Source organism: Eufriesea mexicana, unplaced genomic scaffold (assembly GCF_001483705.2).
Source record: "Eufriesea mexicana isolate 0111107269 unplaced genomic scaffold, ASM148370v2 scaffold1809, whole genome shotgun sequence".
Taxonomy (NCBI): Eukaryota; Metazoa; Arthropoda; class Insecta; order Hymenoptera; family Apidae; genus Eufriesea; species Eufriesea mexicana.
In genome coordinates this window covers 268783-284040 of record NW_016909914.1, presented here as the reverse complement: position 1 = coordinate 284040, position 15258 = coordinate 268783, and the positions used below count along the sequence as shown (strand labels likewise).

The 15258-nt window shown below is 28.0% G+C and overlaps 2 protein-coding genes across 2 annotated transcripts; both read right to left on the bottom strand.

Moving 5' to 3' along the window:
* Window positions 1-1009: 1009 nt before the first annotated feature.
* Window positions 1010-3394, bottom strand: Fabpl (FABP-like protein). Its single transcript, XM_017902233.1, has 3 exons — window positions 3053-3394; window positions 2093-2197; window positions 1010-1247 (listed from the first exon to the last, which is right to left on the bottom strand). The coding sequence occupies exons 1-3, from the start codon at window positions 3293-3295 to the stop codon at window positions 1191-1193; spliced, it is 405 nt and encodes a 134-aa protein (XP_017757722.1). The 5' UTR covers window positions 3296-3394; the 3' UTR covers window positions 1010-1190.
* A 6813-nt stretch (window positions 3395-10207) lies between these two features.
* On the bottom strand, window positions 10208-11738 carry LOC108549021 (malectin-A). Its single transcript, XM_017902227.1, has 4 exons — window positions 11382-11738; window positions 11099-11281; window positions 10962-11019; window positions 10208-10888 (listed from the first exon to the last, which is right to left on the bottom strand). Exons 1-4 carry the CDS (start codon window positions 11736-11738, stop codon window positions 10680-10682), a joined length of 807 nt encoding a protein of 268 aa, XP_017757716.1. The 3' UTR covers window positions 10208-10679.
* Between the last annotated feature and the right edge of the window lie 3520 nt (window positions 11739-15258).

The window sequence follows — 15258 nt, the reverse complement described above, 5'->3', positions numbered from 1 at the left end:
TATTCTTAACGTAAAACACGAAACTGAACGGTTTTTTTTATACTTTTTAATTTTATATGTGCATTATACTTGATAATAATTAATCATCGTTCTTTTTATAAAGAAGACTTTACATTACACATTTAACACATGTGTGTATCTGCAAACACATGCGAAGAAACATGTATACCTACACGTGTCTTATGTTTACATCCACACACAGAAAATGTGAACGACAGGTACCATATATTTATTTTTTTTTTTTTGTTTGTTCCTATTTCGAAGTATAGTGCGAGAGAATATTATAAACTCATCATTACTACTATTCTTATGTATTTTTTATCCATCTATGTACAGCACTTCTATGAGTTAATGTGATACATATTATATTAAATAAATTCGAACAAGTACGAAACGAAAGAACAATTTATGTGTGTAACGCTAAAGCGAAAACTAACTAGATGCTGAGGAGAGATGCGAGCAACGATGAAAAGAGAGAGATTTACCAAGGAAGACAAAATGATCACGATATAAGAAAAAATCTACGACCCTATTTTGTCCATTTCGATTGTCCAGTTTTAAAGGTGCGACTGATTCAAGGACATGTATTCCGATGATCTTTATTATCATTAAACGATACGACTAAACGAACAAAGAAAATTTTTAACTAATTATAACGGATTCGTGAAATTTTTAACTGCCAAAATAACGTTACCGTGTAAAAGAAAGAGAACCCAGTTCTTTTCTCTATCTTTATTCCTTACTGTATCTATTTTGCCTCTGTTATTTCTTTTATACACAAAAGTACTTACAATGTTTATACACACGTACGTATAAAACGAATTCGTCGTTCTTTGTATTTGGTAATTTATAACTGAAAAAAGTGCATTATTTTAGAAAAGACGATGTCATTCAAATTTATTTTATTTCAAACGATACGATGAAAAATTGACGATTTTGAAACTTGAACTTCGAAAAATATTCTTATTGCATTTGTTGCGTTGCGAATTATTAAATAAAGTTTACGTAAACAATATTATTGTTTTTGTCCGTTGTGTCAAACTTTTATTCAAAATTTCCAAAATCTGTTATCATTTCGAAGAAAAAAATCATGGTGAAGGAGAGAAACTTGAGGTGAAATCATGAAAAAGCTTTTATTTTTAGTTAACGTAAAAAAAATGATATTATTTGTTTATCTAAATATTTGTATTTTAGAGCCTCTTGTATGTACGTGTTGCCTTGAGGTCGCCCTTGTTCATAGACAGATACTGAAAAAAAAAACATAAATCACTGTGTTGTATACTACGTAACGATATATTAAGTATCAGTTATAATTAAACATGTATTTCTTTTTAGGTATTTACACGTTTGTGATGTAATATAAGCAAAGAGTTCTAAATATTATATGTTTACAAAATAGGTTTAGAAACTTTAAAAAATCTCTCGTTAAAAAAAAGTCGATTTTTTATTCCGATTTTTATTGTTCTAATTTGTGCATATTATACAATTTTGAACTGAGTGGCAATAACGATATCTACAGAGTTTTCATTGTCTAATAAAAATGTGTATCGATAAGGAAGAGGAGGTTTACGATATATTCACGAAATGACAGCCAGTGCTTTAACTCGTTTGCAGCCGCTGACGTAGAATCACGTCGTTTTATGAAATAGCAAAACAATTTGAAAAACGATACGAAGCTGTAAACGAACGTAAAACTCTTATTCAAGCATTCTTAATGTAACAGTTAAGATTTTTACGAATAACTATTATATATTCCAAGCTATTACAGATAAATATAAGTATGAATTTTAAAATAAATTTTATAGCTCAACATTTACTCTGTCGATAATAGTAGCCTATAGTAACCGGCTTTAGACTTACTCCCACTGAAGTAACTTTTAATCTTTAGGGAAATGAGAAAAGTGCGGCTGCGAAAGTGTTAGTTATGAATTTTACGACATATCATATAATAGTGTTTTAACGTATTTTGGCAGATTTCCTTAGATTTAATCTCACATTTTGTATGTGTAATCAAATGCTTCTGCGATTAAATCTTGTTTTAATTTTTTTAATATGATATAAGATATACTAGGAAAGAAAAGAAAGTACTTACTACTTTCATCTCGGTATCCAAGAATTCGTACACTCGGATGACTTTGAGTGTGTCGCTAACTTGCGTTTCCGTTCTGAAGTTGTTACCATCCAGTGTCGTGACGCTCTACAATAATAAAAGGTATAGTTTATTTCGTGAAAGTTCATATTTATGTCGATACTGCAGATAACTTACATTATCAACGATACGAATGAGACAAATACATAATCCACTGATGAATAAGTATTAGAATTTAAATTTCGATATAACAATCGTTAATTATCGATGTTTCTTTCCTTGCGTGATACATTTGGTCAAATTAATGAAACGATACGTTAATACGGTTAATTAATTTATTATGAAAGAAAATAATCCTAAAAATGGTTTCCTATTAAAATATACTTTAAAAACAAATGACGTCGAATAGCTACTTTAACTCTATACCAAATTGTTATCAAATTCCTGCCCTACCGCAAATTTCAGTTACATGCTTCAGAAGACGAACATCCTGTTATTAGAAATACGATAAATTCGTATTCAAAAACATTCTTGTTTTCTATACATGATAGTATCATTAATGTTTTGTTCATCCAATTTTATCATAGACAGTAGAATTTATCTTTACCGGGTACTATAAATCCGTTTCGATATTATATCAGTTAAATCATAAAAACCGCCGCAGGTAACGAATAATTTATCTGTCGCGATAAACATTCAGTCACCAAATTTTATCGAAATCTCTTATCGATCACACGATACTGCACAGCTTTCAAGATAATCTAAAATTGAAATATTTTTTTGACGATTTAGAAACTCGAGTAAGGAACGATCGTGGAACTCAATTTGCAATTATTCCCCGATTGATATTTCCGTTTAGCTTAGAAAAGAACCATTGATTCAAACCGAACTAATTTATTCGCTTTAAGTTCGTTAATTGTACGGTAGATAATTTATCATATTAGCACGATTAATCACACAAACCTTGAACTTGCGGTCAGAAGAGGGCAGCTTCTCCTCGTAAGGTTCGTTCAACTTGAAGGAAGCTGTAGTAGTTCTGTCGCCGCTGGTAACTACGATGGTCCATTGATCGCCGTTCCTCTGTACATCAATCAAGGGTTTCGCTTGTAAGAAAGGATTCACGAGTTCCGCATGGCCCAAAGCTTTCATGAATTCCTCGAAGTTCTCATTGGAGACGTATTGGTATTTGCCGACGATTTGCACCATTTTTGAACCGGAGTTTTATTCTTCGATCGTTTCGCACGAAAGGAAAAGGTAGTGTCTAACACGTTTCACGTGGCTGTTGCTAGCAGCGAATAGCTGGTTCTCGCAGTGACCGCTGCTTTTATAAGATCATTGAGGGCACTTGTAAACCCATGCGCGCGTATGTGTGAATTCGCATAGCTGTATCGGACAATCTACGATCGGCCAGGACAAGTGTCGAACAGATTATCGTGAACCCGGTCGGCGAACCGGTGATTCCGCTTTGTCATTTTAGCAACACCCTCACGCTTTCCTCTTACCATCAAATTAACCGAACTGGATTATCGCGGAAAGGAAATTCGGATTTACCGACATCACCATGCCGATAATATCGGTGGGAAAGATTCGATGATGCTTAGTTACAAATCGTTCCGCAGCCATGTAAATGTATCGCGAAATAAGGAAACGTGATATTCATACGAATTTACGATCGAGATAAATAAATAAAATCCCCCTTATTAGGAAACGCTATATCTACAAATTTTCTGGAACAAATAATTCAACGTAATAACGAATCATTTTTTTAGATTAATCGAAATCGCTTGACGTAAAACGAAATTCACTAGAACAGATTAACGCAACGAAATTCGATGAATGTGTACATGGCATAGAATCATCGAGAAGAACACCTTCGTAAAGAAACACCTCGTTGAAGGCGGTAGGTCCAATGCAATCTGTCGATTGCAGTTCGTCGATCTGTTAATTCAAGTAAGTACTTTAATTAGACAATTAATGTAGCGCATTAGCAAATTGGACCAACTAGTTGTGATTGACGACTGGGGTCTACAAATACGGATAGGAAAACGGAAGCATTTTCATTGGAATTCGGAATGATGGAAACAAAACTTGGATCAGATGTATCGAAAGGGTTTTTTCCAATAACCATGTATCGAAAGATCGATCTATCGATGTTGATTTCGCGTTATCGCCAGATAAGTCAAAAAACAGCCGATTCAATCGAAGGTCACAAAAAGGAAACGCGACTTCTTTTGTCAAAAGGAATATGACAGGGTTCGACGCAGAGTTTATTCCAACAGGACGGCTGTTCTCTACGATACAAGCTGTCTGTGATTTTAATAAAGCACGTAGCAGAGGCAAGTGTTGGTATGTACGTACGTATGTACGTATATGAATTCAAGTGGACGCGCGCGCTTAATCGTAAAATGTAGCCTGTGTTGCCAAGGCACATTCAACGCGGTCAGGCCATTTATTGGCTAGCTACGCCGATTCTAATGCACTTCTTCTCGTAAAAATATAGCAACGTACGTGGCCTTTTATTCAACGTACATTATCCCATTAGCTTCCGCACTTTTCTGTCAAGTAATAGCAGATTGACCACGACTTTCGTGACGACTCGTTTCAAGACTGTTGAAGTTAAAATGGCTCTCTGAATTTTCTGCTCCTATTTGCGCGCTCGCGCGCTTTCGTCTTTGCTTATGCTACTATTGCACGAGTAATAAAAATACACGTAAATGAGAAAGTGAGAAATAGCATATGTAGATTTTTTCAGATATTCATGAAAAATTAGGCAAATTTTTATCGAGTTTAAAATTCCTAACATTTTGCAACTTTAACAAAAATTCTTGTGCTTGTTAATTAAGTTGTTAATTTAAACACGTAGATGTTAAATAGATTAAATTCCCAATTTAATATAATGAACATTCGCTGACCCAAAATTTCAATCGACAAAGATTATTTCGTTGATTATTAACCACCTTATGTTACGATTTCGATGTTACAATGTTACAACAGCCTCGGCGCCTATAACCGTCCTAATCATGATCTCTCTTCTAATTTTTATCGAATTATCATATTGAACTTTGTTATGAATCGAATTATCTTTTTAATCAATAAAACGTCCGCTGCAAGATTAAACCCAATTACATCTTATATATTTACTTATGTAATATTCTAAAGCAAACCTACTTCATGTAATCGTTAAATCAAAATGATTAAACAATAAACATATTATTAAGTATTATGTATTTATGAAGTATATCCTGACAAATTTCAAAGTGAAAGATCTTTGAGTTATAAATAAAACATGTACAAGTAATTATACACTTGAAGAGTATAAAAGCAATTGAAAAAAAAATAATGATAAATAAAAAAGGTAAGTATAAAATCACAATTAATCCTATAAAATGATTCACAAATAATATACATATTTTTCAAACATTCATTTGAAATATATTTTCTTTAAATACATTTCAACAGGCAACCTGCAGAAATAATTAATACTACCAAGTATTTCAATTTAATTTGAATTTAATTTCAAATTCAATTTTTCTTTTTATGTATGTATATATGCATATATTTCTGTCTTTTACCTTTTACCTTATCTTTTCTAATTCATTATATTCAAAATCATCACACTCCTCATTCCTTAAGTGTACATCCCTGATTGTTGTCGGTAAAATTTAAAAGTTTGATATCGTTAAAACTGCCGATACATTATCATTATAAGATTCAAGAACACCTGTTTTCTTCACGTTCATCCGTTTATGAAATAAATTATCAAGGATATTCAAAATATATAAAATATACAATATATACAATATATATATATTAATAAATTATATAATAAACATAACGATTTAAATAAGTAAAAAGTAAAAAGAATTAACACTTAAACCAATGTGAATTTTTTAGTTTAAACCTTCGAAGAAGGAATATCAAAATTCTAAGCAACTATAATTCAAAGGACTCCATGGGACTAGTGTTCAAAAGCAGTTTCTCCCATTAACATCCCCAACGACGAATTTTATGAATTCGTTCAAAATAATTAAATGAATATTTTATTTCATTTCAATCGATACCATACAATCAAGAACAATAAAATTAGTGTCAGTTATACTATTCTACTTCTACTTATACTGTTCATTTCTGACGAAAATGTTAAGTATCTTATCTTTAAATTTTGAATCTGATAAAAGATTTGCTCCATTATATAAGGTCTTGAGAAATAAATGTTCAATGTCAAGAGAAATTTTAAAATTATTTTCAACATAAAAATACCACTATACTTCTTACAATGAAACAGTAAAGGAAAAAATATTTCTATTTATCCAATAAAGATTTTATCCCGTGTAACAAATATACATACTTTATTATATCGCATATGTACTTTATTACATTGTATATGTACTTTATTATACTATACATCTATATCACCTATATCATCTATATTACACTATAGATCTAAATTTACGAGTGTTCAATCGATTCGTATATTTATTTTTTCTTTTATTTCGTAACATTAACCATAAAGATATATAGGCAAGTAACCAGATCGCGAATAATGGATCTAAACCTCAGAGGTTAGTTTAACCACCTCTCTACCGAACGAGAATCTAGATCAGAATTTTTACTTAGTACTGTGAAATCGTCGTCGATCTACCTTAATTTATCGATAAAATTCTTGATTTTGAAATCGAAAAAGAAAATCGTTAGAGCCGGATGATTAACAACTAATCCAATGAATTATAAAAAATGACGACTGTTAAAGTAACTTCAATAAGAGATCGCAGTTTTGGTCCTTCTCGCCAGAGGGATGATTGCCACTCGAGACTTAGGGCTCGGGGTTTCGGAGACATAAGCACGGCCTTGAATTGACAGCTAATTGCCAGTGATGACCATACATCAAAGGCCTAGACGATCGGAGGTCACGTGATCTTCCGTTTCATATGGGATGAATGAGCTTATTCCCATTAAGAACACACCAGTCGACGTACACATATGCATGCACGTAGTACCTTTCGCAGTACTCGACGGTCAATTGAACTTGTTGTAAGTGCTTTCTTCTGTTCATCGGTGCAAATCACACGATCGATATCATCAACCGCATCCTGAGGTGGGTTCGTGGCAAAACGGACCATATGAATCGCTTTCACTAACTTCGTATCATGAACAGGCAATTTTTCGTTTACACCTTGAAGCCCTGCCTACAGGATTATTTCCCCTCTTTTCATTTATTGCTTACTAACTTTCATCGCTTTCCGTTACCACTGTGTTTAGTATAATTACTAGAATTTTTTTTTTTTTTGTAAATAATAACTGGTAAAATTGATCATTAGCCGCTTAGGGAAATAAACGATGTCTATCATTTTCTATTCTTTCAAAATGAAAAACTCGGAATTTTTATTTTATAATTTGTATAAGTTCTAGGAAATAAAAATAATTGAAAATGATTATTTATATTACCAAGTGACTTTCGATAAATTTATTTATTATTCTGCTTTTTATTTGTTATCGAAAAAATTCAAGATAGCAACAGATTTTAATATTTAGAAAATATACATGTACGTAATAAATATTTGTTAAAGGTAATTAAAATAGAGATAATAACGATTTATTTCCTCTTGAATAAATATACTTAATAAGCTTTTCTTAAATCATAGTAATCGGCATCCAAAAACACCGAAAATTTTATAATTTTATAATTGTTTACAAAACCATTCGAGGTTATCTCGAAAATTTTACATAATTAAATTCAACACAATCGAGAAATCGGTTTATAAATTTTACAATTCATTCTTTATCCATGATCAGATCCACGATTAAAAATTATTAATACAGTATAATGTATGAAATGTTATCTGTATACTTGAATCAGATAGCATTTTCTTTTAATGTATCGCTGTGACAATAAATGATTCTTGGCGTTCATTTCGACAAGATTTAACATAACCTTTAGAACTTCCTAATACAAGTCATAGTAAAATAAAATAATAGATAAGATCACATAAAATATTTATTTAAATAAAATTATGCAATATGTGTCAACAATATTAAAATTATAGACTTTAAGGATTTACCCAAATATCCAATGTTTCACAAAAATACTTAAATTAAAAATATTACTTCCTTTTCCTATTATCGTATATTATATCATGATTGCAAACAACAGAATTTTTGGTAAGTTTTTGTAATCATGCTATAATTAAACAATTATGTTTCAAGATAAAAAATCGCGTTTTCATTACACGTAATAGCATTTGTGTCGTAATGTTTATTTCTCATTTAATTTATAGTTATTGTTAAGAATATATCATTGAATAATTATTTCAAACTTAGGGAAATTTCCATCAGTGTAGTCAATAATGACCCTAATGGGTAGATGTGACCCTAAATACCAAATTTAAAAAAAAAAAAAAAAAAAAAAAAAAAAAAAAAAATTACCATGATAAATGTATTTTAAATCTAAAAAATGGATTCGTTATTTTACAATAATTAAGTACATATAGGATGTTCAATTTTGATCGACAAATGTGAATTACTCGTAAATTATTCACTGAATAGAAAAATGTCTCTGAAAAAAATTAAATAGTTTCAAGGAAAGCATAAAATGGAGTAGTAATATCTACATTACAAAATAGGTAGGTATCCGAATATTTAGAACAAATATCTCCTAAACTGATGGTTTCCTGACATGATATGGGTTAATACCGTTTCATAAGTAATGACGAGCTGAATCGAATGATGCATTAAAAGATATATGTTTTCAATTAAAAAACCAAAGTTGATCTTCATATGACTTATGCGAGTACACCTACAGAAAAAACAGTTACACCATTTTATGCCCCCCTTAAAACCACTTATTTCTTATCTAAAACATTTTTTCATTGAGCGAATATTTTACAAATAATTCACATTTATCGATTAAGATTGAACATCCAGTATATTATATATGTGATATAAAATTGATTTCCACGTGATGTATAATATAACTAAAATTTATTCGTAGATAACAATAGATAAAATATAAAGGAATAACATATAGAAATGTGTTATAAAAAATATTTGTGTTTTATATATTATTATAATATATATTATATTTCAAATTGTTAATTTTGAGCTAATAACAGTAAAAACAAATAACAGGACCAACAAATTTATATTCGATTGTACTTCGTAAAATATTAAAAACAGAAGAAAAAATTCTGTGAAGCAAATTGAAATTGTGTTAGATTTCTCACATATTACTATTATTATTATAAACTCGTATGCTTATATATACACGCACACGCATTTTTTATATTATTACAATATAAATTTAGATAAAAATCTATTAAAATAAATAAAATTTGTTATTGTTATGATTATAATCTCTCATTTTAAAAATAATTAAACAAAAACATTAAACATATATTTGTTTATAGTTAATAAAAATTAATTCTTTGTAACAACTTTTAAAATGCAATATGTTTTACAATTTATTTTGGATATCTGCTTTTGTACTATTTTATTTTATCATTATACCATTGTTTTGTCACCTAATACTTCAATCATAATCATCATTAACTTTTAGCTCTTTGATTAAAGTGAAAAATTAGTATTAATATTTTTCCTTTTCATGTACAATGAAAAATCTAAATGTAGAGGGATCAAACAACCAAAAAGGTAGGGAAAAATTTGAAATAATTAGATTTTACTTCAACTAAAAAGATATTTGGTATAAACAATTATAATGAAATATTCTAGTGACAGAATATATTTAAAAAACTTGTAAAAAATAGGAGACTATAAAACAATATATGAGAAAGAAACGACTCTATTCGATAATAATAACAGCTTTATTTACTCTGATTTGCAAAAGACTGAATTTACTTTGGTATTTAATGGACTGTTGGATTCTTCTCCATTTTTAATTAAATATAATGTACTAAGTGTACAAGTACATAAATTTCTCACGTCAAACATATTAAATACGCAATTTCAATAATAATTTCATTAATTTTATACAATATATTAATTATAAAATTCAATTATAACTTTACGTGTGCGTGCAATAAAATAAAATATTTAAATTTATTGTACTGTGATTTTACATATTACTTTTCTTGCATTACTTCTGGAATATTGTTTCTAAGAAAAATTATAACCAAAATTTTATATAAGCCATGTACACATAACGACAAGCTTTTCTTAAAAATAATAAATATTTATCCGTAATTTAATGAAAGTACGAAGAGTCAAATATTAAAGAAAAAGATAATGTCAATGTTGCTATCTCATTCTTAACATTAAAATTAAATAACTCATAAGTGAACACATCAAAATGGCAACAAAATTCGTGACTACACAACTCCTCGCCTCTCCTAAGTTTCTAATTTCCTTCCTAATTTGAATTGTTTGTCGTACAAAAACATATATAGATATGTTCATTTGATTAAATTAATAATAAACAGCTTTAATAAAGTTTAATGATATATCTTAAAATCAAAGATGTTCTCTCTATGTACACTTGATCAACATAGGCAATGCTTCACGCACTAAATTTACCTAAGCTGAATAGAACACTATTATTTTTAAGTACAAGGCATTCATGTGCAAAAAGTTTTACCACCTAGAGTTTGCATAGGCAAAATAGTAAAGGAATAAATGACCCAAGAGCTATAAAGACTGGTAACATCACTGAAGAATCATCAATTGAATAAGGGTCTGGAGTTCTGGGACCACTTGTATGTCGACTACGAACTGTAGACTCCTCCTCGTCTTCCTGTATGTTGTGATACTCTTCTGGTTCCTGAGGAATTGGGCCCAACTGTGGTATATCTAAAAAACATTGAACAGTAATTATAAAAGTTATTTTAAAAACTTTCAAATACTCTATAAATTAAAATAATACCTGCAATGTTTCCTTTTACTACAGCAATAGCATTTATCTTTGGGTTATCTCTGTAGCCCTGTAATTGATTAGTTAAGGTTAATTAATTACAATTAAATTAAATTTTACAACACATATAACAACTATAAATATAATACTTTTATAAATTCAACTCTGATTTTTCCAGCTAATATATCAGATTCTTCATCATTATATATTAATTTTCCAGCTTGAACTTTAAATGGAATATATTCGTCATGTGCTATACCACGTCCAACTATTTCAAAGATATCTAAGTCAGTAACAACAGTATGATCTCCATTTAAAACAACATCAAACACCTGTTTTAAAATATAATAATTAATTAAAATCATATTTAATAATAAAAAAAAATACTTGATATTTTATCATAATTACAAAATTAAGATTACCAAACATTACCTTCATATTAGGAGAATTGAAATAAACTTCACAGAACTTCAGTATCATAACATAGTCTCCATCTTCGCTGATAGGGATATCATATCCAAATGTACTATGATGATAGCGTTCAGTTTGATATAAGATCTGATCAATGGCATTTACTCGTCCAATAATTAACTGCTTGCCATAATCAGATGCAGTTCCAACTTTATTCAATAAAGGATCTCTAGCATAACGAATTCCATAACTGTCAGTGTGTGCTTCACCACCAGCATTTATTGCATATATTACTTCTAAACTTTGCAGACTTTGTACACAGAAGGTAAATAATAACGTTAATATTGTCAAAAAATAGACTTCCCATCCGGCAGTCATGGTTGTTATTATATAATAATACTCAATTATTTCGATGTGACAATTTAATCATAACTTATTGTAATTTTTTGTAACCGGCAAGCAAGGTTACACTTGAAATAGAGAAACCCTTAAAGATAACATGTCGATGTTACGTATAAAAAAGTTTCTGTCATTCGATTAAATAAAATTTTGTATTAAATAAAACCTAAATATTACACCCTATCTATTTTGTCAACAAAATACTCTTAAGTCACGAATTACGAGCTATTAACTATACATTGATACAGGCATGTTACTATTACGTGGCAAGTGAATTCATTAGGTTAGATCCACATATAAAACCGCCTTTAGTGCAGAATATATTACAAAATTCCAATAAAAATTTACTTTTAATAAAATACATATGAATTAAATTTTTCAATTTATTTAAGTGAAAATGACTTATTTATTACAAAAAAATATCATAACTTCTTAAATAGCTTGTATGATAATTGATTTTATATTATACAAATTATTAGAGACTGAAAGAAAAATTCGAAACATAATACCCAAATATTGTTTTATATTTTTATATCTCGTAGCATATTCGTTCAATTCGAAAAAGTCATATAAATCGTTTTTCTGAGAAATCAATTCATCTTTATAATATTACTATATTTATTTAACGTAATTTGTTTTAAATAACTGATTTTGAAAAATAAGGAAATATATATTTCTTTTTTCACGCATTTTACTTACAAAATAATTTTAAATTAATTAATATCTAACTATAATTATTAATAGTAGAATTCATATTAGATTTAATCATAATTTATTTATTATAGTTTTTTTAGTTGCTAATCTATATATACAACAAAATATACAAAATATGAATACTTTTACAATTATATTGATAATTTTAACAATTAGTTAAGTATCACTTAGTAAAGTATTGACTGTATTGTAACGTTTTTTGGATAATAATTTCTTTTTTAAGCATTTTTATTTATTATGATAAAATATATAATTCATCTATTACTAGTAAAATTTTTAGAATAGTAATTTATGATAAAATATTTTCAAGTAACGATAAAATTTAAGAAGTCTCTTATCGATAAACGAATACCCACGAATGAAACATACTTGTATATTCACACAAACACACATGAAAGTACACCTTGACAATGTTCAGAAGACCGTTAACATTGCTCACCTGCCAGTAACGTATCTCTTTCTTTCAGTCATGGAAGCCTTACAATAACTAAAATAATAGTGACTCTTCTAAAAATGCTAATCGTGAGATTTCACTACTACGAACAATATAATGTTTTAAATTTTATGATGGTTCATCATGTGTTAATATTTGTATAATATAAAACGTATGATAAAATATGTAAACTTAAAATTTCTAATAAAATATGCAAAAAATCTTTATTCTTTCTGTGTGATATTTTTTGAATCAGACTAAAAAGAAATCGGTGTAACATTGATAGAAAATATTTATCCATGTTTAATTCTGAAAGATACCTATTTGTTTATTACTCAATAAAAATACGAAAATTTTCTATTTTTCTATACATTTATCTATTAAACTAGAATATATAAGGAATACAAACGAAAAAATGATTTTCAAATTTTTAAATGTTTATTGTGGAAATGATAAAGAAATGTGTATGAATTGTCAGATGCTTATGAAATATTTTGAATTATTATTAAATTAAAAACTAACATAATGTGGAAAAGAAAATATGTACATAAGAAAATACCGAAAATAATAAATACTAAATAAATAATAAATTAAAGTTAAAGATTGTAAACAACAATAAAAAATTATAAACAATTTTAGGTAAAATTAAATTGCTAACTTAAATTGTTAATTTAATTACTAATATTTTACTATTTAAGTAGCGACTATGGACATAAATTTAAATATATACAAGTGTTTATTACAACGTTTTACGTGAAGCGCATAAAAAATACGTTTCCAAAATCATATATAATTCCAGAATATAATATTTATATCTTTGTCTCTCTGTTTTAATAAATTTCTACCTTGTTTTTACAAAAAAACAAAAGATAAAGAAAAATACAATTATATTACTGTTTAATCAAGCAATTTGCGACGGAAATTTGATAACGATGATTATCGCAAATATTATATTACTGTTTAATCAAGCAACTTGCGACGGAAGTTTGATAACGATGATTAACGCAAGCTGAATTTATGAGATAAAGTAGTATGGCACCTATATTATTATCTATTAAAATATTTTATTATTATTATTATCGTGTAGTTGTTGTTGTTGTTGTTGTTGCTGTTCTTACTCGGAAGATGAAATTATTTACTTATAATTGTATTACTAAAATTAAATATTTTCTTTTTTGATGTTCTTATATATTATCAATTTGTTATTTATACTGTAATAAAGCTACTGAAATAAAAATTGCTTAAAAGATGTAAAATGACACTAATTTTTTCAAAATTAATTTAATTATACAAATAAATGATAAAAAACTTCATTTAAACAAATTTTTACCATTTACCGTATTTTCTTATACATGTAAATTTCACTGATCTTGCTTTTCCGATGAAATACGATGATATTAATAAAAACATGTATATATGTACATGATAACCTAAATCACAAAACTATTAGATTGATTATTGTTTCAATTTTTATTTTTACTCTGTTGAATATGGATAAATGCAGAATTAGAATATTGAAATACGTAAATTTTTCCACAAATTATTATAAAATTATGAAACATGTATCATGAATTTGCCAGGAAAAATAAATATTAATGTTATTATCTTACAATTTAATACTATTTATGAAAATTATCAGATTCTTTATTATTATTAATTGCGTATATTGAAACTACATTTATTTATTATATTTAACAATCATTTCTTAAAAATGAATAAAGTCTTAAAATAAAATTACATAACAAAATGAGTGAAGGTTTTGATTGGTTAGAAACGTTATATTTTTGACAAAATTGACACTGATCACATAAACACTTGACAGACGTACAAATGTATACGTTTACGATATAAAGTATATAGTAAGAAGGAAAACTAATTTAGTTTTGTAAAACTAACTTTAATAAGTAATAAAATACGTGCGAATGTCTCGACACGCACGAAGCAGCAGAGTATTGAACGGATGTGGCATAACTATACGAGAATACACTGGAAGCTTCTATGAAGCTCGCGAATCTACCGCAATGCCTATATTCATCGATTGCATGCACTGTACATTTGTCGCATAGACTATACTCATTTCCAACAAAAATTTTAACAAAATTCAACGAATTTACACGATATCTGAACACATAAAAGAAAGAAAATTACCATTTCTATTGAATAAATACTGCAGTTAAAGGTAAAAATACGTTTTAACATACATAATTGATACCGACAAGTAAATTTTACATCGATATTGTATAATTTTATATATATTATAATATATTTTCATATTATTATCAAATTAAATAAAATCTATTATATAAAATCCAAACGTTTATATGAGAAATATGTATGTATTACTATAAAATA